This window comes from Alligator mississippiensis, chromosome 1 (assembly GCF_030867095.1).
Source record: "Alligator mississippiensis isolate rAllMis1 chromosome 1, rAllMis1, whole genome shotgun sequence".
Lineage (NCBI taxonomy): Eukaryota > Metazoa > Chordata > Crocodylia > Alligatoridae > Alligator > Alligator mississippiensis.
Window position 1 is genome coordinate 322765460 of NC_081824.1, and position 25716 is coordinate 322791175.

Here is a 25716-nt window from a genome sequence, read left to right on the forward strand (position 1 = left end):
GGTCCAGAAAAGCCAAGGCACAAATCGAACTCAGGCTAGCTATGAGGATCAAGGACAACAAAAAGTCCTTCTTCAGATATGCGGGAATTCAAAAAAAGAACAAAGATAGCATTGGGCCCCTGTGAGATCAAATGGGGCAGCTGACATCTGACGTCCAAGAAAAGGCCAATCTCCTAAATGACTTTTTCGCAAGGGGATCACACTGTCAGAAAGGACACAAACCATCCTGGGAGCAGGTGGCAGGCCCAAAATTGATGTGGATCAGGTGAGGGAACACCTTGAGAACCTGGAAACTTACAAGTCCATGGGCCCAGATGGAATGCACCCAAAAGTCTTGAAGGAGCTGGTAGAAATTTCACCCTCCTTGGCAAAGATATTTGAAAATTCATGGTGTGTGGGTGAGGTCCCAGAAGACTGGAAAAGAGCGAATGTGGTCCCTATCTTCAAGAAAGGGAGGAGGGATGACCCAGGGAATTATAGACCAATCAATCTGATGTTCATCTCTGGAAAAATCCTGGAGAAAATTGTCAGGGGATCCATCAACAGCAGACTAGAGGAAGGCAATCTTCTGAAGGCCAGCCAACATGGCTTTGTAACTGGCAGGTCTTGTCTGACCAACCCCATCTCCTTCTATGACCAGGTGACATGAGCCTTGGACAAGGGAGATGACATGAATGTCATCTATCTGGATTTCAAGAAAGCCTTTGACCTAGTTCCCCACAATGTCCTCATGGCTAAACCAGGGAACTATGGCCTTGATCATCTTATGATCCAACGGCTAGGTAAATGACTATGGAGTCGGATCCAAAGAGTACTAATTGACAGGAGCAAATCAATGTGGTGCAGGTTGACCAGTGGAGTTCATCAGTGCTTGGTACTTGGGCCGGTACTCTTTAACATCTTCATTAATGATCTGGAGTCAGGAGTCAGATGCAAAGTGGCAAAGTTTGCAGATGACACCAAATTATGGGGGAGGGCAGTCACACCACAGGACAAACTGGGGATGCAGGCCAACTTGGACACGCTTTCAAGGTGGGCTGACCAAAACCTAATGGCCTTCAATGTAGAGAAATGTAAGGTTCTGTACCTCAGTAGGAAGAACCTTCAACAGACTTACAAGCTAACACCATGACCAAAAGAGACTTGTGGTCCTGATTGACCACAAGATGAATATGAGTCACCAATAGGATGCTGTGGCTGGCAAAGCAAACCAAACTCTGGTGTGAAGCTACCAATGCATCTCAAGCAAAATCAGGGATTATCCTCCTGATTTACTTGGGCTTGGTGAGGCAACAGCTGGAGTACTGTGTCCAGTTTTGGGCCCCCTACTCCAGGAGGGATGTGGAAAAGCTTGAGAGAGTCCAGGAGAGAGCCACTCATATGATTCAAGGCCTGAAGGGGAGGCCATACGAGGAGAGGCTGAGGGATTTGGGACTCTTCAGTCTGGAAAAAAGAAGGCTCATGGGAGACTTGGTAGCAGCTTACAGTTATATAAGAGGGATACATCAGGACCTGGGAGAACAGCTGTTCACCAGAGCTCCCCAAGGGATAACAAGGTCTAACAGCCATAAACTCCAGGAAGGCTGATTTAGACTACACATAAGGAAAAAGTTCTTTACAGTGTGTGTGTCCAGGGTCTGGTGCGAGCACTTACTCTGGACTCTTTCAAAAAACATCTGGATATTTTTCTTGATGGGATCACTTGATCCCAGCTGACTTCCTGCCTATGGGTGGGGGGGGAGGGGGGGACTGGACTCGATGATCTCATAAGGTCCCTTCCAGCCCCTAATGTCTACAAAATCTATGAATAAGCAATTCCATCTATGTTGGTTGAATGAAAGATATTCTTAAAAAGGTTCTGCAGGCAGGGAAGAACAGTTTATAGTAGGTGATTCTGCAGTCTTTGTGCTATTCCAGTGATACCTCATTAAATATGATTCTGTATGCAGTCACCTACTCAACTTGTGCCTAAGGCTGCTTGTGGTACTGAAGTTTCCCTTTTCAATGACTGCTTTATATTACTGACATGTTTTTGGGAAGATGACTGTTGGTGATGTCACTTAGTTAAGAAACACTAAAGCTTACATCATGTTATGAGCTTCCTCTATAAATTCATCTTCTGACATCGATCCCTCTTTAATCATCTTAACGGCAACATCATACTTCCCCTTCCACTTTCCCAGCTGTACAGTTCCAAACTGTCCACTCCCCAGTTCCTTCAGCAGGATGATTTCCTCACGTTTCAGCTCCCAGATCCCTAGCAGAACAGAAGAAATTCCTTATAGTGATCGTACTGACATATGCATAATAATCTTTTCCCCAGTAAAATATCACTATCTACAAGTTTCCACATTTACTGCACAGTAAATTAGTCTACTGCACAGTTACCTACTACCTGTAAATACAGGTAGTAAACTAACTGTGCAGTAGATACTGCACAGCAACACTTGTGTAGACACTGACCTGGAGCAAATTTGATCCTGGTCAGCCTAGGCAGCAGGGGACTACAGGTCCCAGGGAGCTCTCTGTCCACGGTCCTGGAACTGCTCAGCTGCTCTCAAGAGCTGGAAACTGATCAGCACTGGGACTGGGGATCTCTCTGTCCCCCCATCCTGGCTGCCAGCATGAAGCTGGCACTCCAGAGGGTGGCACTCCCAGAGCAGCTCTGTGTGGTGTGGAGCAGGCTGCTCTGGGGAGTGGGCAGGGGCATGCTAAGCAGGGCAGCTGCCAGCAAGGCCTGTGTCTCCCATCCAGCAGGAGGTTCACCGGCAGCTGTCCCACACCTGGGACAGCTCCCAGCAACTTCCTGTCAGGCAGGCAAGTCCTGGGGCCATGGCCAATCCCACTGGGCACAGAGACAGGAAAGCTCTGTCGGCTGCAGCAGCAGCTGTCTCCTGGCCCCATGCCCATTGGGAGGGAAGCCTTGCTTGGCAGGGGGATTGCTGGCAGCTGTGTGTCCCAATGGACATAGAGCTAGGAGAGTCTGCCTGCTGCAGTGGCAGCTCTGTCTCAGTCCCATGTACATCAGGTCCCTTCCCGATATGCACGGGGCCAGGAGACAGTTGCTGCTGCAGCCAGCAGAGCTCTCTTGGCCCCATGTCCACTGGGATTGTCCCTGTGCCCCTTGTCAGCTCCCAGGCTAGCACTGGGGGCAGCCTGGATCTCCTCCTGGTTGCTGCAGGGGGGAAGAGCAGGGTGGGAGCAAATTGCCAAGAGGGAGCACATATAGACATGCTCCCAGGAAGGCTTTGTGTGCAATATTTTACAGTAAGCTTACTGCAAATTAATAATAGAACATGTAGTAAGCAATAAAGTAAGATGTTCCTGGGTTGGACTTCGAGCTACAAATGGACAGTGTGTCTATAAAATACCACCAAAAGGACATTTGCTGCCACATCTGAGTTAGGATTTACAACAAAGATTCGCTAATCTCTAGCACATTGACTTTATGTTAATTTACCAAACTAAACAAAGCTCATGACGCTTGAGAAGGATTTTTTTAAATCCAACAATAGCTACTGGAACTATACATTTTTCCATCAATTTTGAAAACAAGTACCATTCTACCACAAAACTTAAAGTAAAATAAGAAGAAAGGGCCATATTATATGGAACCCTTTCATGACTTTGCAAGTGCAAGAGAAATGCACTTGATTTGACACAGGTCTGTGGGGAAGAAGAACCATGTCCCACAACACTCCCAAATATACACCACCCCTTGGATGAGGCTGCATGCTTTGATTAGCTGATACTGCATGACTTCATGAAACAAGTCACTCTGCTACACACAAGGAAGCTAGAGGAGCAATTGATCACCAAGAGACAACCCCTCCAAAAATTTCTTGTGAAGCAAGGAGCTTTGAAATTGCCCTTTACACACACCAAATGGCCACCAAAGAGCATAAGGTCAAGATGTGATGCCATGAGAATCAAAGCTGTTCTATTTTTGCTGAAAAAAATTACATTACTGGCAAACTGACAACAATTTTAAAAGGAAAAGTTGTCTCCATACCATCACCTAAGGATGCTGTGGATGGGATATTATTCACTTTGGTAGACACTGCATGTCGAAACCTTGTAACAATACCTACAAGAGAGACAGTCAATATATAACCTTTCTCTTAATTAAATGGAAAGTCAAACCAGCTAACACATGTGCATTAACAAAATCAGACAGTGAGAGAAGACCAAATTCAGAGTGCCATGTAGAGATACCTAAACTTGAAATAAGCTATCACAAGCAGCAGAAGCATCACATCTATGTTAGTATGTCACTCAACGTGAGCTAGGAAGCCCTGCAGAGAAGCCATTTAATCAGTGCATGGAGTAGCATATGTTAGCACATATTTCCAGTACTTAAACTAGCTTGTTCAAAGCTAACTTGCATATCTCAACATGGCACAGCTCTGTGCTTATAACTGTAATGACAGTCAAAGTTATCACAGTATATATACTTAGGGTCAGATTAGCAGACTTATATTAAGAAAAGATACTAATAGTTGAATGGAAGATAAAGTAGGGTAGTTCTGTAAGGGTGCCTGTACACATCATGGGTTTTAATCCTCATTAAATTAAATAGGTTTATAAAATTTAAACTTGTTTATTTTGGAGTGTTGCATCTGTGCTTATACACACTAGGTTTTCAAATTAATTAAGCCTTGGAGCGTCTCATCTATGTTTACACACACTAGGTTTTCAAATTAAGTCGGGTCCCTGGCCAGTGCCACAGGAGTGTGGGACAGTCCAGTGCTGCCTGCCCAGCCCAGGACCTCCACGCCCATGCCCTGCCACACAGCTGTGGAAGCAGTGAGTTGGCAAACCACACAAGAAAAAAAATAATAAGCTATGTCCGAGGACTGTTAGTTTAAAAAAGTGGAAGCAATTTGAAAGTAAAAGCAATTCAAGGAAGTGAACTACAAAAAAGTTGCAGTGCCAGCTGGTGGACAAAGAAGCTCATTACACATCTTTGAGTGCCTTTGTGCTTGCCTGCAACAAATCTATGGATGTAACACTTTAATTCCCGGTGAGCCAAACTGAACTATGTCTGAGGAGTTTTAGTTTAATACACAATGAAGACTTTTAAAGCATCGGGAAGTCCCACTTGTGAAAACAGACATGCAGTTGCAGTGCACGAATGGGCAAAAATTGTGGCATGTATATGAGCCCTAAGACTGTAATACTATACTAGCATGTCTGTAAATTTTGTAGATCAGGTTCCAAAGAAAGATACCTAAAAAGTAAAAAATCTATTCTTATTACCACTATTTAAACTAATCAGTATTCAAAAAGATTTACTTTAACTCCAAGCTGCACAGCAACCTGAGTCTAATCAGCGTTCTCATGGCATAAAGATAAAGACATCTTCATCTCAATCTGTGGTTGAGATTACACATTACAATTAGATCAAGGTTAAGAGCACTTAAAACTTGAAGGCACTTACACACATGTGGGGAATCTGCTCCAATGCACTGGAAATCCAATGCATTGGCACAGACTTGATTAATCGAATCTGCTTGAGCACATAAATTGACTCACACTGGCAGCCTTGTGTATCACGTGTATCCTCAGTGTAGTGCACATCAGTACTGAGAAAATGGCGGCAGTGCTCTTTGAACTAAAACACATTCCATGTGCTTTAGTTCAAAGTGCACCACCACCATTTTCTCAGAACTGACGTGTGCTGCAACACTGATGCACCTACTTCTGATGCAGCACCAGGAGCTTTTAATTAGCATGCTTGCTAAATAAAAGTGCTTGGCACCATGTCAGGAACACATGTAAACATGCCCTGAATGATCACATGGTAAGGCTCATTAACAAGTGCTAAGAACTCTTGAGCTTTCTTAAAGTTACACCACTTGGGGCAAGGATTATCTTTAAACTGTGCTACCTAGCTTGAGTTAATTCCTTGGTGTTCACTGGTACAGTCCTCCAGTAACCCAGGAGGCACTACTGCTGGGGAGGACTAGCTATCATCCAGGACTCTACTGCCCTCGACTGATAGCTGGGAACATCTTAGTGGGGTGGGAAGGATGGGGATGGGGTGAATGAGGAGGGAGGGAGGGAACGAGTGAATGGGGATAGGGGAGACGGGTAGGAAGCTGCCAGGTTGCTGCCCCTTGTGCTCCCCAATCTTCAAATTGCCCCCCTACTCTTCCTACCCCAGATTCTTCTGGGGTTCCTGCAGACCATGCTGTCCTTGTGTTCCCATATCCAGCCCCTGTCAGGCCCTGCAACTGAAGGGGAGGCAAAGGAGAAAGGGTGAGGAGGTGGTGGGGGGAGCTTCCAGGCAGCTCTGGAGCCCAGGGTCTGAGTGCACAAAGCAGCAAGGGCTGCAGGGAGCCCAGAAGCAAGTAGGGAGGCCCCCCTCCCCACTTCTGTCATGATGATTGTGGTGCCAAAGCAGCGATCCAGAGTTGAAGGGGCCAATTAAGGGGTGGGGAGAGTGATCTTGGTGTTGATGGGGACATCAGAGTGATTTGGGAGGAGGAGGGGAGAATCCAAGTGGCATGGGGGGCCCTTCCTTCCACTCCTCCCCAGGGGGGCCCTTCCTCCCCCTCCTCCCCAGCCTATGCTGTGGCTAGAAAGGTGGTGAGCAGAGCAGGCATGGAGCAGACTTGCAACCCTTAGCCATGGCCCTGCTCACCAGCCTTCTAGCTGCAGATGTGAGCAGTGTACATTAGAGAGGGTTTTAGTTCTGAACATGCTACTGGTCACTAGCACTTCTTAACACAGACTAATATTCCTTAGAATCAGCACCTCCTAACTCTAACATGTAATCTCACCTTATCTACATGGCCACTACAGTCACTTGATGCACAGATGGTGTATTAAGAGTTCTGCAGAATGTAACTGTGGCAACTCTGATCAAACTATGCACCACATAACAACACTCTGCACTCTATACACATTTGGCAGTGACATTGCAGAGATACATTCCCTTTCCTCAAGAGCATTAAACTGGTTAACTAACCTTAAACTTGACTTATAATTGTTGTTCCAAGTCAGTTGTATGGAAGAAGAAGACCTTATCTACAGCAAAAACAGTATGTATAATTGAAGAAAACACATGCAAGGGCATTATAAAACCAAGGAGAAAATGTTTACCTGCTGAGTTATGCTGATGATAGTGAATAAGCTTTGGAATTGAATTGAAGCAGTAATTTTCAGCCAGATAATATTTGTTTTCAGAATTTGTGTGCACATGATAATGTTTGACTGCTCCCTTTTTATCTCTGAAAAACAGTATGAAGCCCTTTATGATAAGCTCTGTACTAAGTCAGTTAAATGAAGTTTAAGCCTTAGGTAGTTCATTAATTGTGAGATTAATAATAAGCCATTTACAATTTTGATTTTTTTTTTATTATCCACTGTGATTTATTTACTGCCCCCAGAAAAAGGGAACTCTTTGTTTAATGTGTAATAGCTATGAAGAATAAGTGCTACTTAAATACTTACATACTACAAATCTTCCATATTTCCCTATCAAAAAAGTGGCCATTTTTATTAGGAGATATCAATCCTCTTCATGTTGGCATAAAGCAAACTTCCATTGCCTGGGGAAAAGAAGAAATTCTCCCCACAAAAAAATATAATCTCTAGATGTGTAGCAAGACCCCCAGTTTTTCTTTTTTTATTTATTTTAAAATGCATTCCCTCCCCTTCCCCAACCATTTCTGACTTTTTCTCTCCCTCTCTATTCCCTATAGATAAGGATAAGTAAGCTAGGATGTAGGATAAGCTTTAACATTTTATTTTAGGTAGTAAGCTTTATTTTTCTCTCCCCTCTTTGCAAATAAGTTCCCTGCTATTTTAATATCGATACCCACTGTTTTATAAGTGATAATTATTATGTTTGTACTGCTTTTATATTGTGTGATTACAGTTTTAGGCCTATATATGTAAGTTAGCGTAAGTCATGTCAAGTTTATGTCAAGCCTCCATCTTGTGTCCTCTGCCCAGGCATCCTCTGTGTTGCAACTGTATGATTCATGTACCCCTCCCATGTAAATTGGTTCCTGGATGAATGAGAGTGATTGGGAATGATTGAAATGCAGTGGTAGCAGGCCTCTACTGAATGGCCTGTAACGACTGGGCCATCACCTCACATTGATTCATCCAGGTACTATGGACCTCACCTAGGAACAGAGCCAAGAACCCAGCACTTGAAGACAAAAGACCCTGCAGAATCAGCAACTCTACCATTGTACCCCACCATTACAGACACCCGAAACTGTACATCCCTGCATAGATTCATAGATTCATAGATGTTAGGGTCGGAAGGGGAGTGCTGGGTCTAGATGACCCCAGCTAGATGCTCATCTAACCTCCTCTTGAAGACCCCCAGGGTAGGGGAGAGCACCACCTCCCTTGGGAGCCCGTTCCAGACCTTGGCCACTTGAACTGTGAAGAAGTTCTTCCTAATGTCCAATCTAAATCTGCTCTCTGCTAGCTTGTGGCCATTATTTCTTGTAACCCCCGGGGGCGCCTTGGTGAATAAATACTCACCAATTCCCTTCTGTGCCCCCGTGATGAACTTATAGGCAGCCACAAGGTCGCCTCTCAACCTTCTCTTGCGGAGGCTGAAAAGGTCCAGTTTCTCTAGTCTCTCCTCGTAGGGCTTGGTCTGCAGGCCCTTAACCATACGAGTGGCCCTTCTCTGGACCCTCTCCAGGTTATCCGCATCCCTCTTGAATTGTGGCACCCAGAATTGCACGCAGTACTCCAACTGCGGTCTGACCAGCGCCCGACAGAGGGGAAGTATCACCTCCTTGGACCTATTCGTCATGCATCTGCTGATGCATGATAAAGTGCCATTGGCTTTTTTGATGGCTTCGTCACACTGCCGACTCATGTTCATCTTGGAGTCCACTAGGACTCCAAGATCCCTTTCCACTTCCGTGCCACCCAGCAGGTCATTCCCTAGGCTGTAGGTGTGCTGGACATTTTTCCTCCCTAGGTGCAGCACTTTGCATTTCTCCTTGTTGAACTGCATTCTGTTGTTTTCTGCCCACTTGTCCAACCTGTCCAGATCTGCTTGCAGCTGTTCCCTGCCCTCCGGCATGTCCACCTCTCCCCATAGCTTTGTGTCGTCTGCAAACTTGGACAGAGTACATTTCACTCCCTCGTCCAAGTCACTGATGAAGACATTAAAGAGTATCGGTCCAAGGACCGAGCCCTACGGGACCCCACTGCCCACACCCTTCCAGGTCGAAACCAATCCGTCCACCACGACTCTCTGGGTGCGACCCTCCAGCCAATTCACCACCCACCGGACTGTGTAGTCATCCAAGTCACAGCCTCTTAACTTGTTCACCAGTATGGGGTGGGATACCGTATCAAAGGCCTTCCTGAAGTCTAAGTATACGACATCCACCCCTCCTCCTGTGTCCAGGCATTTTGTAACCTGGTCATAAAAAGAAACTAGATTGGTCAGGCACGATCTGCCTGCCACGAACCTGTGCACACATGCTCAGTATGTCAGGGGCTGACCCTTGCCTGGGCATGCCTCCTGTCACTAGGGTAAAACAAGGTCTGCCCCTATAAAAAGGGTCAGTGAAGACAGACCCAGTGGGAACACCATTTCCATCCGGACCAGACCAGCTTCACATCACCTATCCACCCCAGAGGCCCTGCCGGCGACCCCCTCTGGAAAACACCGAGCTGAAGGAGACCCAAAATGGCCTTCAAGTATCAACTTCCAGCTTGGGACAGGTAGATATTACCTGCACACCTCATCATACAATTTGGACTCTCTCTGTCTATGTCTCTCCTCCTGGACTTCAGTGGACTTCAGCCCTTGCACCAAGCCTCTCTAACCCCTGCCACCATTGTGTGTGGGTGTGTGGGTGGGTGGGTGCAAGGGAACCAATAAGATATTTTGTCACCATCTCCCCTGTTCAATAAAACCACTGTCATTTGTAACCCCGAGTTGGGTTATGTTTTACTGAATCCCAGTCCCTTCCTTATCTTAAATTCCAGCCTCGTTCTCTCTCTCTCTCAGCTTCAGCCCTCACCTCCACTAGTTTCCTGATCTCCTCCAAATTCTGTCTCCCCTTTTCTGCCAGCTCTCAGCCTCTCCTTGCTTTCCTGCTGTCCCTGCCACCTTTCAGCCTCGCGTATCATCTACTGCCTTTTCCCTGTGACTTTCTGCTGCCTCTCCCTGCTTTTCCACTGCCCCTGCTACCTTTTAGTCTCTCCTGCTCCTTTTCCTGTGATTTTCTGCTCTTCCTCTGCTCCCCACGCTCCTACTGCCTTTTCCCTGTGACTTTCTGCTGCCTTTTTCTGCTTTCCCACTACCCTGCTACCTTTGAGTCTCTCCTGCCACTTTTCCTGTGATTTTCTCCTGTCTGTCTCTCTGTTTCCAGGCTTCCCCCGCACCTTCTATAGTCCTCCCCTCCCCCCCCCCCCAGCTTCCCAGCGCCTCATGGCTGTCCTGCAGTTTTCTCCAGTAGCTGGAGCCTTTCTCCAGCTCCCAGCACCTACTACCACTCCCTGCAGCTTCTCTAGCTGCCCTGGAGCCACCCTCTGGCTCCCCACACCCCGAGCCCCTCTTTAATGCCCACACTTTCCCTTAGTCCCATTTTCCCTCTCCCCACCTACCTTTTCAGCTTCCCCGTAGCTCTGGCTCCAGTCCCAGCCTCTGTGCTGGCATCGCTCCCCTGTTCTGCAGGCTTTGGGTGTTGTTCTTTAATCAATTAAGATCAATTAACCTAAAGTTACCCTGAGTATGGGCTTAAACTGGTGATAGGTGTGCATGAACCTAGACTGGTTCTTTTGAATGTGTGCGTATCTGAGTTGCTAGTGTCAGTGTGTATGCTTAGTAGGGGTGTATGCACCTAGTGAGTGTATGTGTGCTTAATTGATTTTTATGTGTGCATGTGCAATTGTGCACCATGCCCTCCTGTCTAACAGCGCGATATTGAGATCCTGAGCATTGGCCTGACCCCCAAGGGCAACAGTACGGCACATTTCTATTCCTAACCTTGCTTTCCTTTCCTCTACCTCTGCCAGCCTCTGACTCTTTCTCCTTCCCCATTTTTTTTCTCTTTCTAACCAACCCAGCCATTACATTAATCTCTGATAAAACCTATTCTTGAAGACGATGTTCTATGTTCAGCTGGCAATGAAACCAAACTTCTGTAGGCCCTTCTGTGCTCTGCCTCCTGCAAGGAACACTTTTCAAAGCTTAATGTCATACCTCACTACGCTCAGTGCAGGGGGATAGCAAAGCTAAGGCATGCATGAATGATGTTTTGAAGCTGCTAATTCAAGTTGCCCAAAGTTAGTTTAGGTATGATAAATAACTTCAGTACTGGATAACTGCCATAAGGAACACCCATAAAGCAAGCAATAGAAATAATACAAGTCTTCTGAATACTCACTCAAGGGCCATGCTGAATACAGACACTGTGTACTTTCCTGCTTGGCTAGATTTTCGAACCATAAAAGCACCTTCTTTTCCCTAAGAAAGCCAAATGTAATAAGAAACATCAACTGTTGGCAAACATTTTGAAACAGCAGTTTTGCCTTGGTACATTTCCTTCTATAGTGTCTTAAACTCGCATCATTTTTCAACACCCACCATAGAGTTGAGTGACTGAACAGCTAGTACATTTACATCTTTAGGCTATTTTTAATATGAACTACAGTTAAATTCTTTCCCTCCCTGCTACTCTAGTCCCTACTCAAGCTGGCATGATCACTTTCTGCTGCTGTGATGGTTTATCAGGATTCTGATTTTCATTTTGAATTTGTTAGGAGTATGATTTGCAGCTGCCTCATTCATGTGCTAGAACTGTGTATGTGCATGTGCTTGTGTGTGGATGGAAGTAGATGCTCCTGGGTCCAGGTGCACAATAAAATTGATTTTGCAAGATGAAGAGCAATCTCGTGCATGAGTGACTGCTGCCTCCTGAACCTGGGAGGGGCACCCACAGAAGCCGCTGACCCTGTCAGGGGGGGCACCAGCCCTACCAACAGCATCAGTGTCAGCCATCAGGAGGTGCACCGGCCCCGTCATAGGGGGCATGTACCCCCTACCAGTTGCCTATGACCTCATGTTTCATTTAAAAACCCAAGGGTGTTGGGATTGTTTGGCACTTTTCAGTATCAGGCCTTAAGTTGTTAGTCCTCCTCCTGACCTCTAGTTGCCCTTTAAGTGGGACTGTCCCTTTCCTAATTTATAGTTCAGACAGCTGGGAAGAAATGCTGGGCTATGGCTCCAGAAGAGCTGTGCACTACAAAAACCTCAGAGGCAGGTGCCAGTATAATGGGCAGTACGAAAGCAGTGAACTACAAAGGATCTATGCGGATCCATAGTGATGTGTACTACTTGCAGCTGCAAACCTGAGTTCAAAACATTTTTCATATTGGGCTTTCTATGAACAGGAGCCTAGCATTGTGTACAGAAGCCTCCATTTGTATATACAGCGTGAAACCAACTTGAAGTATTAAATGACTGGCAGTCACACCCAGCTTGAAAAAGCCCAGCGTTTGGAATAGCAGTTTGGTTATTCAGATCAGAAGTGAAATCCATTGGCAGACTTCTACATGAAGATTTATAGTTTCTGCATATCATTTGCAGAAATTAAATTAGTGACATAAGATACTTACATATTGGAATGCTAAAATTATTCACAAACTTCTGGAAACCTTATTATTGCCCCATCTTTGTACTAATTTACTATAAGTGTCTGGTGCTCTTACTATACTATGAAGACCATTAGCATCATCTACCTACATGGAGTAGCAAAGCCAACAATAAATACCGAACCATTTCCAGAACAGGTTAAACCCAGTGAATAAAGGATATTTAGTACCTTTTGTCTCAGTAGTTGCTCTGACTGGGCCCGGGAGATATTACCTGCATACCAGCTGCAGCCAGAAATATTGTGCATGTTATTGACATTATGATATGTGAATAATATATGAGCAAAGCAGGCTGATAAAAAAGCCTTACAGGGTGATAATTTTAGAATCTTCTTTTAAAAGCCAAGCTCTCTCCTTTGTGGTATATCTACATAGCACAGAGCCACACAGAAATACCTACCATACTTTTTAGCATATAACCCACTCCCTGAATATAACAGCTTATTTTTGGAAGGCCCCAAGAAAGAAAAAAATCTAACCTTGGCATATGTATAGGTATGTGAAGTCTGGGATCTCTGGAGCTTGGGCCATGTGACAGGGCTGGAGGATGGGGTCCATATACTGGGGCTGAGGACTCAGGAGTTGGGGGCTACACGGTAGGGAGTTGGAGGCTGGAGGACATGCACTGGGGCTGGGGGCTGGGAGGAGTAGGTTTGCATGCCTGGGCTGGGAGTTGGGGGCCAGGACTGCATACCAGAGCTGAGGGGCCACTGTGGTCAGAACAGGTCTGCCTTGTGGCTTGCAAGCCCCTGGCACATGATCCCTGCATCCCAAGCCCCCAGCTCTAGTGTGTGGCCTCAGCTAGTCTTTGCCTTAAAAGAACTTACAGACTATATGTAAAAAATCATCTGCATACTCACTCATGCTTATCAATACTGTCTTCTTCTGATGAATCTTTACCAATGCTGAAGTTTTCCCTACCAAGATAAAATGCTATATTGAAAAAATTAATGTTGATGCTGCCTTCCTCAATTTAAAAACTATATTATAAATATTTTTACTGAGTTAGAACTATGGTTATGTCTCAGCCCAAAGTGGATTTTTTTTTCATTTGGAAAATTTAAGAATATACTGTATTTAATTTTATTTCAATTTCTATGAGTTCAGTTGAGGCCAAAAAAAAAAAAAAGCCTTTTTCCTATGATAAAATAGTCTAATCCAAGGGTTGGCAACATTTTTGGGCACAGTGCCAAAAACACCTGCAAGCTTGACTTGTAAGATGTTGGGATACCAGGGGCGGATGGTGGAGGAGAGCAAGGGGCCTGATCCTTGTTGTGGCAACACAGCCCTGGCCCCTTCCCCGATGTGCAAGTCCAAGCAAAATGGCTTTGTATGCCACACACTGGCACATGAGCCAGAGGGTTGCTTACCCTAAGTCTAACCTCAGCTAACTTCTAGCCTCCTTAGCCTTTTGTGATTTCCTGTAGTGAGCCAGAGAATAAAATGTTCTGTCTACTTATCTTGATAAACTGGAGGCCTGTGGATTTCAGCTGCATTTTTAAAAGATATTTCATTTGCCTCATTGGAACTTATATGGAAATCCTACAAAACAACAAAAACTAAGCATCCTCCAAAACACGCCTTTACCACTATGGGTAGAAGAAAATTGCATATGCCAAAACAAGTAAACAAATAGCATCCTAAAATACCCCTTAGAATCTGAAAAGGCAGGGATTTTTAGCTGTTACTGCCTTCTCCAACATTCAGAATTTCATAAAATTACATATTCAAAAACACATTAGGGGACTTATTCAGCTTTGCTTCCTCTTTACATGCTATGGGATTATTTTAATGTCATGAAAGGCCTGTTCCTAGCAAATATGTGCTTAAATTTATGTAAAACATAAGTTTGTACAAATTTTGGATCAAACTACAAAATAGAGGAAAGCAAAGTTTGATCTGAAAAGCTTTACTTAATCAAAAGCACTTGGTTTTCTACAGGACTGCTTATATGCATAAATTGTCTTGCATGTCTAAGTTTTAGAATTCTAAAATTGAAGTAAGACTATACAGGGTGAAATTCAGGCCCCACTGTAGTTGACAGAAAAATTGTCATTCATTTCAGTGGGTCCATATTTTTATCTGACTTTTACACATTAAATACATCTGCAAAAAGCATAAGAAGACACATTTTCTTCTGTATTTTTATAGCACTTTATGAAGAGAATACAGAAATATATTGAATATGTCATAAACAAAATATTATGGAAATATAGATGAGCCTTTCATAGATTTATAGATTCCTTAAATAGTAGGAGAAGAATAGCTGGAGGTTGATTTACCTAAGTTCATCATCATTGATGGATATGGCTTTCAAAAAAGTACTTGGTACAATGCCTTCCTTCCTGAAAGAGGAAACATGTTATATAATTTAAAATCTGTTATTTTAAAATAGCATATGGGATTAATCAAAGACTTCTGTCGTAGGGTCATAGAGATTTTCATGTTTAATTTTTAAAATATTTTGGCTTTCCCTATCATGTAGAAGAATGCATAGGCAATGTATGCTGTTTTAGGAAATTACATGTCGATTAATTAAAATGTGTATATCATTGAAATAATCTTTGCCTTGGTGATTAACTTATTTGTCAGGATTGGAGCACCCAGTTCTAGGGTGGACAAACATCTTAATTGTTAAAATGAAAAGCACCAACACCTAGTTGGCAAACAAACCACAGTTGATCACAAGCTTTAGAAAGCTAATGGTCTGCAAACCAGTTTTATTTAGGCTCAATACAAAGAGCAAGGAGGCAACCTTTATGTACTAGAAACAGTTATGGGTTGCGGGGCTAACTCCCAAGACTTTCAGCATCATAGCCAGTCAGAGAAAAACTACCTGGATTGATGAATATCTCAGTTGAAAAGAGATAGCTAGGATATTGCTATACTTCAGTAACAGTGTGTGAGAGACCCAGCTCAGTATGTGCCTACAATGAAGAAACAGAAAGACAGAGCTTCTTGGGCACAGACTTCACTGTAGTGACAGACTTGAGGATTTCTGAGCAAGGAAAGGGCCTGATGCTTGTTTCCACTGAGTTCAGGGCAATAGGATTGTGTATGCCTTTTTCAAAATAAACACAGTAACACCATAAGTAAATGTGACTCTCATTGTTTATACCTCATCATAATAGAAACTCCCATATAAGGTCTCAAACTCTGACTAAACATTTGGGCCAAAGAGCAAGTATTATAAATAATTTTCTTTTGTTCACTTATCCTTTGTTTCAACTCAAAACACTATTTTTGACCTCAAAGTATAATTAGCTACCTGTATCATGTGTGTGCATACCACTTGGACCAGGGGTGGACAAAATATGGCCCGTGGGCCAGATCCAGCCTGCCAGCTGATTGGATCTGGGCCAGATTCAGCCTGCCAGTTGATTGGATCTGGTCCATGGGGGGGCACCCACAAATTAATTGTATCTGGCTCAGCCCATATCTGCCCTTGCTGTGTTCCACATAGGGCCAAGCCCTGTCTGCTCTCATCTGGGACAGTGTGTGCTGCACTCCCACCCTTGCCCACTGGAGGGCCCTGGATTTGCTCCTGCCAGCCCTGGCCCCAGGCTCCAGCCCCACACTCTTGCCAGACCTGTCCCTGAACTCCTGCTGGCCTCAGCTCAGCCTCATGCCGCCACTGGCCCTGGGCCCAGCCCATGAACACAGCCCTTTCCTGGAGGGGCTGCCCCATTCAGCTGCCCTCAGGTGTGTGCTGATCATGCTGGGAGGTGGGGTGGGCAGAAGGCAGCTGGGAGCTAGACCTGGGGCCCTAAGTGCTGGGGCAGGAGCAGCCCAGCTACAGCTTCCCCCCCACCTACCACTGCTTTCCCTCTCTATACTCCCCACCCCATGTGTTGGGGCTGGCAGGAGTGTGGGACAGGCTGTCCTGGGTGTGTGAACACCATGTGCTCTGGGATACTGGAAGGGCACGGTGAGCTTTGACAGGTGGAGGTGGTGGTGCTGGCGGCAGTAGGGGGTGGGGTAGCAAGTACTGACCAGCGGTTGGCGACCACCTGCAGACACCACCAGCAGTGTTGGCAGCAGCCAGCGGCAATCACAGACTGCCCGCAGATGCCGAAGGTGGGAGGCGGTGGCAAGCAGCAGTCACTAGTGCCTTTTCGGAAGGGGTGCACTGCCACGCTCAGGGGGTTCACGTGCACCCACATGTACCCCCTATACGTTGTCAATGCCTGGGTGGAAGTGGGCAGGGCTCAGCCCCATGTGGAGCACCAGGGAGCAGCCACAGGCCAGAGTGGAGGTACAGACTGTATCTGCACCACCCCGGTGAGCTCCGCTGAATGTTTAGAGTATTTATACATTCATATTTTCTTTGTTTATATGTTTATTATTTACATATGTTATTCTAATCAGTGAATTAATCATGAAAGCTTAATTCCACTCAGTCCAACATCCCATGAGGCCTATCTAGGACCTCTCCCAGCTCAAAATGTTCCCTCCCACATTTTCCAGGAAGTACTTAGCTGGGTTGTATCTCTAGTCAGGTATTCTCAAACATTTCCTTTTGCTGCTCTGCTTTTGCCCTAGCCTGTCCCTAAAGCAATTTCCCTTTTACATGAGAAATAAACTTCTTACACTGGCCCTGGCTGGATACTAACAGGAAAATATCCTTCTTTTTTTTTTCAAATTTGTTGACGGGAATTCCTCCCTTTTGTGAGCGCCAAAGGATAGAACTAAGGAACCCTCAGCACTATGTTGAGAGTAACACTGACCCTCTTATAAGACACTATGGTGAAATATGCGTCTTTCCTAACAGTCCACATAAACTCTGCCGCTGTTACTGTTATTGTAGGCATATATTGAAATAAAAATAAATAGAGACTATTTCAGGTAGTGACTATTTTAAATTTTTCCTAATAGGGCAGTTGGCATTTGAGGAGTGGGATGAGGTGAGCAGGGAAATCAAGATACTTTATTTCTTTATATTTTAAGTATCTACTTAAGGGGTAGATACTTAGCTGCCGTAATTAATGTAAAACCCTCTGTTTTTTGTTTTAAAAAAATTATTATAATACAGTTTGCAAGTAGTTGACTTTTTGTGGACCTGGGTGATAGAAAATGGCGTTCATTCTTTCCCCTAAAACAGGGTGTGTCAACCAGGGATACACATACCCCTGGGGTACTTCGAACAGTCCTAGGGGGTACGCGTGGGTGGGTGGGGATGGAGGTGCCCCCACTTCCCAGAACCAGGGCTGGGGTGGGGTGAGGGCAGTGATGCCCCTCTGCAGGAGGGGAAGCTCACACAAGGTGGCAGCTGCTGCCACACCAGCCTGGTGAGCTTCCCCACCCTGCAGAGGGGCACTGCTGCCTCCAGCCCAGGCTGGTCAGCTTTCCTGTCCCACCCTGGCCCTGCTTCTGGGAGGTGGTGGCGCTCCATCCCCACCTGCCCATGCACTGTCCTGCTTCCCTGCTCCGTGTCCAGCTGCACGCTACCCCCCACACACTCGGCGTTCAGCTGTGCACTATACCTGCCCCCACTTGGCCTTCAGCCTTGAGCTATTCCCCCCTCCCCCTCCTCCCCCACTCAGTGTCTGGCCGCTGGGGGTACTTAGACTAAAAAAGGTTGAAAACCCCTGCCCTAAACCTCCATATCACTTGGTTACATGAATCTGGGTACATGAATCTCAGAGCTACTCTGTTGTACCATCTATGTCTGATTGTAACAAGGATTCAGGGGCAAGATACAGAGGCAAGAGAGAGAAAGGCAGTGTATAGAAAAAACAAGCTCACAAGATTAGTTAGAACAAGTTTAAAGAGCCACCACAATAGTTATCGTTAGATCCTGAAACGTACCAATGGCAGCAGGAGTGTTTGAGTGTGTGGAATCAAAGCAGTCACTGAACAAAAAATCTTTGTGAGCTTTGAAGACTAAACTTACCCTTCCATGTCCCTCACTTTCCACCGCTCTGGATCTTCTTCTTTCAGAACATAATACTGGCTGTTCCTGACAAGTGGGATATCACAGTCTTCCTGGGGTTCATAGTTATACTGAGCCACAGCAGTCTTCAAGTATGACATTGCTGGTGTTAGAACCTGAGGCAAACTACTATGCTTCAGCTTTTGAAGGCAGAGAACACAAAATGACAATGAAGCATGTTATGGGTTACCATAGGAAAAAATACTTAGTGTTTAGATAGCAGTTTATATCTTCAATGTGCTTCATAACTGTGAGCAAATTAATTTAGAATGTGTATGGTTTACTATATGTGTATGTGAATATTTGTTCATCTGTTTAGAAATACATTCAAGCATCTGCAGTCCAAAAATAGTGAAATACAAACTAAACTTGGTTAAAATGAGGCTTGGTCCTACTGTGGCACATATAGAACTGCATATTTTATAAAATTAGCTCTAACAAAGTCCTTACAAGACACAAGAGACATAGTTCTGTATTATAGCTGAGAAAAGAATTGAGTCCAACAAATTAAAAATTGCACCAGAAGGAAGGACATTATGAACGAGGTCAACCCTCTATGGGTTTGCATTGTGAAGATTAGATATTAGAGATGTCTCACAATAGCAAATGAGTTTATACAATGGGTTTTAACTCATATTTACACCTCTTATGCTTTGTGTGTCATGAAGTGTTGGTGTATTTTGCCCATTTAAATGTCCTGATAATAAATGGTTTCAGAAGGCCCCAGTGTGCTTCCTTCCTTCCCATGCCCTTGTGACAAGGCATTTAGCAGAATTTACAGATTCATTGGAACCTGACATGACTACACCATGAGCACTTCTGCTATGGCCTTGAATTTGCAATCTCTAGGCTGTCAACTGTACACCTTAGCACCCACACCATCTAGCACCTGGCCTCAATATACTACAGTATAACCTCATAAATCTGGCATGTTTAGGACTGAGTACTTGCTGGAAATTGGAAAATTCTGGATTTTTGAAACTGGACCAGTAGCCAGTCGCAGAGCGGGGTGGGAGAGTAGCAGTGGCTAGTCCTGGAGCAGCGGCCACACACAGAGTGGTGGCATGGGGTGGTGGGTGGTAGATGGCGGCGGCAGGTGCCACATGCTAGTTTCCCTCTCCACTGCTCTGGGACCAGCTGCTGCTACTCCTTGATGTAGTGTATTTTTAAAAAGTGCCAGATTTTCAGGAATTCTGGACTTTTGATATCTGGATTTATGAGGTTATACTGTATTACACAATAGGATCATTTTAAAGAAAACATGTGCATTGACCAACTCTTAACACACAGATATGTTTTATTTCTTTTTCTAAAGATGATAGGCAGAAACTATGACAAAATAGATAATCAAGTCTGATTATTTGTAATGCAAAACTGTGGGAACTATAAGGGCTACGTTTCATAAGTGATGTTTTTGGCTCTTTCACTAAGACATCCCTAATACATTTATAAAATGGAAAGTGTAATTTCTTTTGACCCATTGGGGTTTCATATTTTATTATATTTTATTTATGTATTTATTTGTTGTGGTAATAGTAGTAGTAATATTAGCCATAAGTCTGTCTCATGAGACAATAAGATGATACTAAGTAAGACATCAGCTCTCTGAACATAATCCTCACTTGAAAAATAAAGCAAAGCTGGAGTGACCTTTCCAGGGCACAAAAAACTGTGCAATTTATATAGAGACCCTGAGCTGTCCACACACCAGTGTCCCCCTCTCAGTATGGAGGTCACAAAGAAGCATGCTATGCGTCTTTACAATTTGCTTTAAAAAGGGTATAACATGCCAGAGAGCACTTGGCATTTTTCCCTGATTTTGCTGCCACTGTACATTTTTAAAAAGTAGGCAAACAGATTAAAATGAGAGTCCCTCCTGCTATTTCAGGCTTCCTAAATCTTTATAATCTCTTTCTACCCTTTGCTGTGCATAATGATGGCATAATTTTTCTTTCACTTGAAGCAGTGGTAAATGTGAATTTTGCAGCTGACCTCTTCCTCAACACGTGAGGCCAGTAAGACTCAATACTTCAGCCCTGCAAAGTTTATGTATTATAATAAGTACACATATTATGCCATTAAAGTAGGCACTTGTGACTAGACACAGAGGTAAGGAGGGGGTTTTCCTGGTATTTATAACTACATCTAGCTCCTCTCTGAACCAGAGCTCTGAATTTTTTACTAGCTGGACTCAAGACATGTCCAATGTAATTAAAATCTCCTCACTTTAATCTTTTAAACTACTTGTTAAATGTCATTATATCATTTTAAACAGTTATTTGTTTTTTTCAGACCCTCCTCCTCCAGCTCAGACTGGGAAAACCCCAGCCTGGAGCTCCCTTGCCTTCCTTCCCCCCCTCCCATCCTGCAGACAGCATTGGAGTTGGGGGGTGGGGGCAGAGCTAGGAGAAGAGGCTGCAGGCAGGCAGCCTCTTTCCACTGGATCAGGTCCAAAGTGGAGCCTCCTCCCACCAAACAGAAAAGCTAGCAGTTCTATATGTGCCAGCAGTTCTATATAACATATAGCTGCTAGATTAGATGCATCCTGTTATGTGACAGCAGTATTAACCTTTGTAAGTGAGCTGTCATGCAACTCAGACCAGTCAGTAGTTATTATACTTTTAATAAAGGACTTGCATAGAATTTGAACTCTATATAACATATAGAACTGCTGGTTCCTCCTACCAAACAGCAAAACCTGTTGGGTCAGGGTGTGGGGGATTCACTCTAACTTATGGCACATTCTCTGAAGTGCCATGAGTTAGAGCTCCATGCCTGTAAGCACCCTAAGTGACTGATACAGTGAATCTTGTTGTGGCAAACATGGCAGGTAGGAGAATCAGAGGAGGACAAGTACATCAGACTCGTCTTCTCCCAGATCTTACCGCTGGATATCTGGCTCAAGATTATGGAGGCTGCAGAACATAATATTTTCAACCTTTTGAAGTTCATGTTTTGTTTTACAAATGCTGATTTACATTTTCAGAAAAGCAAAGCAGCATTGCCTGAAAATGGAAACTCTTTGGACTTCCTGATATGAGTAGAGTACAGTTTTTTGTCTCTGCTCCTTCATCATGCTACCATCTAGAATTTTATGCAGACAATGCCACTATGAATAAGTACAACTGTTTTCCTATTCTCTCAGGGATTCACAAGTAGAGAGCTGATGTGCATGTATGTATGGTCAGCGGATATACCCCTGCCCTCCTACTAAATGTTTTGGACTGTCAGGAACCACAGCTGCTAGTGGCAAAGGGTGCACAGGGCAGTTAGCAGATTCTAAAATATGGTTCTTATTACAGGAAAATCCTCTTACTTTCAAAAAGTTGGAAATATATCCTGTGGCTCCTCTGAAGGCACATTAATGCTCATTCACCTGCCTGATGGTGCACAACCTTCAGAAGGACTCCTTGAGGAACCTCTTGTACAAGGCAAGGTAGATATTCACTTTTATAGACTAACTAAATTATACACACATACACACACACTACACAAGCTTTCATGAACCCAAGTCACTTCAGCATGCTGCAAGTTACAGGATTCATCAGACATCATCTGATGAAGTGAACTTCGGTTTATGAAAGCTTGTGCTCTCTCTGTCAATCAATCAATTGGCACCATTGTTCTTACAGAGCACGGCATATGCTCCGATGAGTTCTTTGATAGCTGCTGAGTCCGATGTGCAAGTGACAGTCCCACATATTGGACTCAGCAGCTCTCTCCATATTTAATTAGTCTATAATATGCATATGTACCCTGCATTTTGACTGACTTCAGACTAATACAGCTAACAACCTCTCTCTGCTCATGGGTAGCTTCTTTTGTCAGCCATCAGAGTAAATGCCTAGATGTGAAGCTGAACAGAAGAAAAGGGTAATGACATCAGACGCTCAAGAGGGATATTTAAGGAGAAGGCTGCACCACCAATAACTTGGAGAGACAGAACTAGGGCAGGGGGAGGGCGGGAGGGTAGGTAGAGTGTGTCAATAGAGAAATGGAAGGAAGATTAGGTGAGTAGGGCTTTGATTTTGATGGGGCATCTGAGTAGGAAAGAGGAAAAGGACAATGTTTTTTAAAGTTGTTTTGAAGGCTTGTGACAATAGCTGCTGGGTTAGATACATCCAGTTATGTGACAGCAGTATTAACCTTTGTAAGTGAGCTGTCATGTGAATCAGACCAGCCAGTAGTTATTACACTTTTAATAAAGGACTTGCATAGAATTTGAACTCTGGAGCCCATCTGGGTATTGTCATGTCCCTGCTTTTTAAATTTCCCTTTCAAAATATCTCCTCAGGATTAGGGATGATGAGCTATAAAGTCTTAACATGAGTCAACTTGCTCAGCAGATGATTTGCATGACTGATCATCTCTCTAGATAGACAAAGCAATCCTTTGACAGAAACCAGGATGGGCTATGATATTTGAAACAAGTTCTACTCTTGCTTGGTCATAGTAAAATTATCCTCAAATGTTATGGCCAGAACAGGTGTCAAAAACCTTATTGATATAACAAGCGCCTAGCCTAGTTTTGGCAGCTCTTGTAATTTCTATCAAACTTTCTAGTAGTAACCTGAGACTTTCCAGGTTCTGCAGTGTTCCCTACCCAGAAAATCCAGGGGCATATGGACAAGGTAGTGGGTGCATGAAGAATTGGATGGACTGGAGGACATACTACCATCTGTATTTTTCTTTCCTTGCCCCTGTTTTGTGTTGGGTGCCAGGGAAACTTCAATAATGTCAAAGTACCTCCCACTGAAGAGCTGTCTAGAGCTCTTCTCATTATTTCCCATGTCACCCAGGTGCTGAAAGAAGAATTTGTCATATAAACAGGATTTACTGTAAGCAGACAGTAAAAGCTTTTTACCTACCAGTGGTTTAGGGACAGGAGGCAGTGGTTTCACAGAACTGGGTGTGCTATGTAGAGTTGTATCTATTGTGAAAGAGAATAAAAATAAAGCAATGTGAAGCATGAATATAAGGCCTTTTTCACTGATGTTGTTCAACTGGTGGCTGAGAAGGTGAGAGCACTAGTGCAGAAAACCCCCTGACCACTGCCAGCATTTAATCTCCATGTTTGTCCTCTCCTGTGTGAGAATAACAATAGTTAAAATGCTGGAGGCTCCCTGGAGTTTTCTTACAGGAGTACTCCCACAGATGCTGCTGTTAATTGTTTCTAACCACACTCAGAAAGAGACACAACACTTTTTGCAGTTATTGGTATTTAAGAAACAAAAAGAGCATTTGCTATACTGTTCCCGCATTTGCTATACTGCTTGCCTCTCCCTTTCCCTTCTTCTGCATCCTAATGTGCAGACAAGCTTACTGACAGCAAAACAATTGCTTCTTGTATTTGTGATGGTATATGGGTTTTATGGTGTTATTTGCATGTATATTTGCTTCTGAAGGAACATAATACCATTCAAATTACTATAATAAGTTAACTGGCAAGCCTTTACAAGGATAATACATTATGTAGAGTTTCTGTGCCCTCCCCATATATATAACACCTATATTCACACTACAGGGTATCATTAAGGAGTTCACCATCATTAGAACCAAATTTTGAAAAGGGGCCTCTAAATGTTGGTTAACATATCAGGCATATAGATTGGGTTCATAGATGTTTAAGCCTACATTTTCATTCATTTCAAATGATTCCATTTTTGAGCACCCATCTAGAAACATGTCAGGCCTGATTTTCAAATGTGCTGAGGAATCACAGTGAAGTCAATGGTCCACATAAGTGCTCAGTACCTCTAAAAAAATCCATCTTTCAATGTCACTTGCTCAAATTGGAGGCATACATATCTTATGCCCACTTCCAGAATGTAGGTCATAAACAGGGAAGGAGAGTTGCTTTCCCCTCGCTGTCAAGTTAAAACCTCTAGTACATGTATTCTTAGATCATTGTAGTTAATTTCTAGTCACATAATCTAAAAATGTAAACCTAAAGAACAAATGAAATAAAAGACATGACAGATTCTATTTTTAATTAAAAAGAAGAAAGTTAAAAGAAAAAAAGTGAAATTCCAATACTATGGCATGGTCTGAACATACTGCTGGAGTCTCTGTTCTCAGGTGTGTTGTATGTACTATCCCAAGATTTCTAGGCCTTCCACTTCAATTAATATATATTTCTATTTCAATTTTTATTTTACATTTTTGCCAAATGGTGCTGGAAGGGTGGGGTGGGAGGGGAGGGGAAGGACTCATGAATTGAGTAGTGTAACTAGGGGTGGGCAAGAACCCCTCCCACCCCTCCAAAGCACTAAGTTAGGAGAGGTGCCAGAATCACTCCCCAACCTTGTGCAGTCCATGCCCTGGCAGCATTCTCATGCCAGGTCCCAGCTGCTGCTGTTGAAAAGCAACAGCCAGGGTTGGCAGAGCACATGCAGAGGCAGCAACAGCTCAGCTGGGACTATATAGGAGTTCCTGGGGTGGACAAGACTGCCGCCCCCTCCCCACTGTTTTCAGATCCTTGCCCCCCACACCAAGCTCTTAGAACTGGTGCCACCTCGCTCCCATGCCTGCTCTCAAAACTGCATTCTCCACCGGCTTTCCCACAGAATTGGCCCCAGGTGCCAACTCTGCTTGTTAGGCAGCTGCATTAGTTCATGCTATATGAGAATTTGCTTTACTTTAAATAATATCAGGTTCCCAGAACTACTCATCTTTTGAAATAATCTGATTGGAACTTTTTTTTTTAAAGTAAACTTGCTAACCAGCAGCATATAGTTTAATAATGGTTAAAATTTTGTTTCAACTATTCTCTTGAGTCCGCTGTGCTTATTGCAAACCTATTTTTTTAAAATGCAGATTCCAGAAAATAGCCAAATAAGCTTAGAAAGGGGAAAATATGGGCCTGTTTAGAAATATTGTCCAGTTTATAGATGTGATGAGAAAGGTCAGTTTTACTTTGGAGTAATATCAAACTGAATCCTTTAAAATAGATTCACTTGTTTTCTGTGCTGAGTTTGTGTTGTTTGTAGCTAATCTGATTATTCAAACTCTAACAATAAAGAATTTTGGTTTTATTTTCCTGTAGCATAACTGTATTTTAACCAGAGAACTAAAGAAAGAAAAGAGTGAATTTACTTTTGCTGTCTCGTGAACATACAGTATAATATTGCCAT

The 25716-nt window shown here is 43.8% G+C and overlaps 1 protein-coding gene across 1 annotated transcript in view; it reads right to left on the reverse strand.

The window, feature by feature from the left end:
- Positions 1-25716, reverse strand: part of BMX (BMX non-receptor tyrosine kinase) — a 49104-nt gene that overhangs the window by 17771 nt on the left and 5617 nt on the right. Inside the window, exons 5-13 of the mRNA XM_006261088.3 lie at positions 23452-23513; positions 18545-18723; positions 14934-14996; positions 13512-13568; positions 12822-12876; positions 11385-11464; positions 7108-7235; positions 4013-4087; positions 2086-2257 (exon numbers count right to left, since the gene is read on the reverse strand). Coding sequence (XP_006261150.1) covers positions 2086-2257; positions 4013-4087; positions 7108-7235; positions 11385-11464; positions 12822-12876; positions 13512-13568; positions 14934-14996; positions 18545-18723; positions 23452-23513 — 871 coding nt within the window. The remainder of the gene's footprint in view (positions 1-2085; positions 2258-4012; positions 4088-7107; positions 7236-11384; positions 11465-12821; positions 12877-13511; positions 13569-14933; positions 14997-18544; positions 18724-23451; positions 23514-25716) is intronic.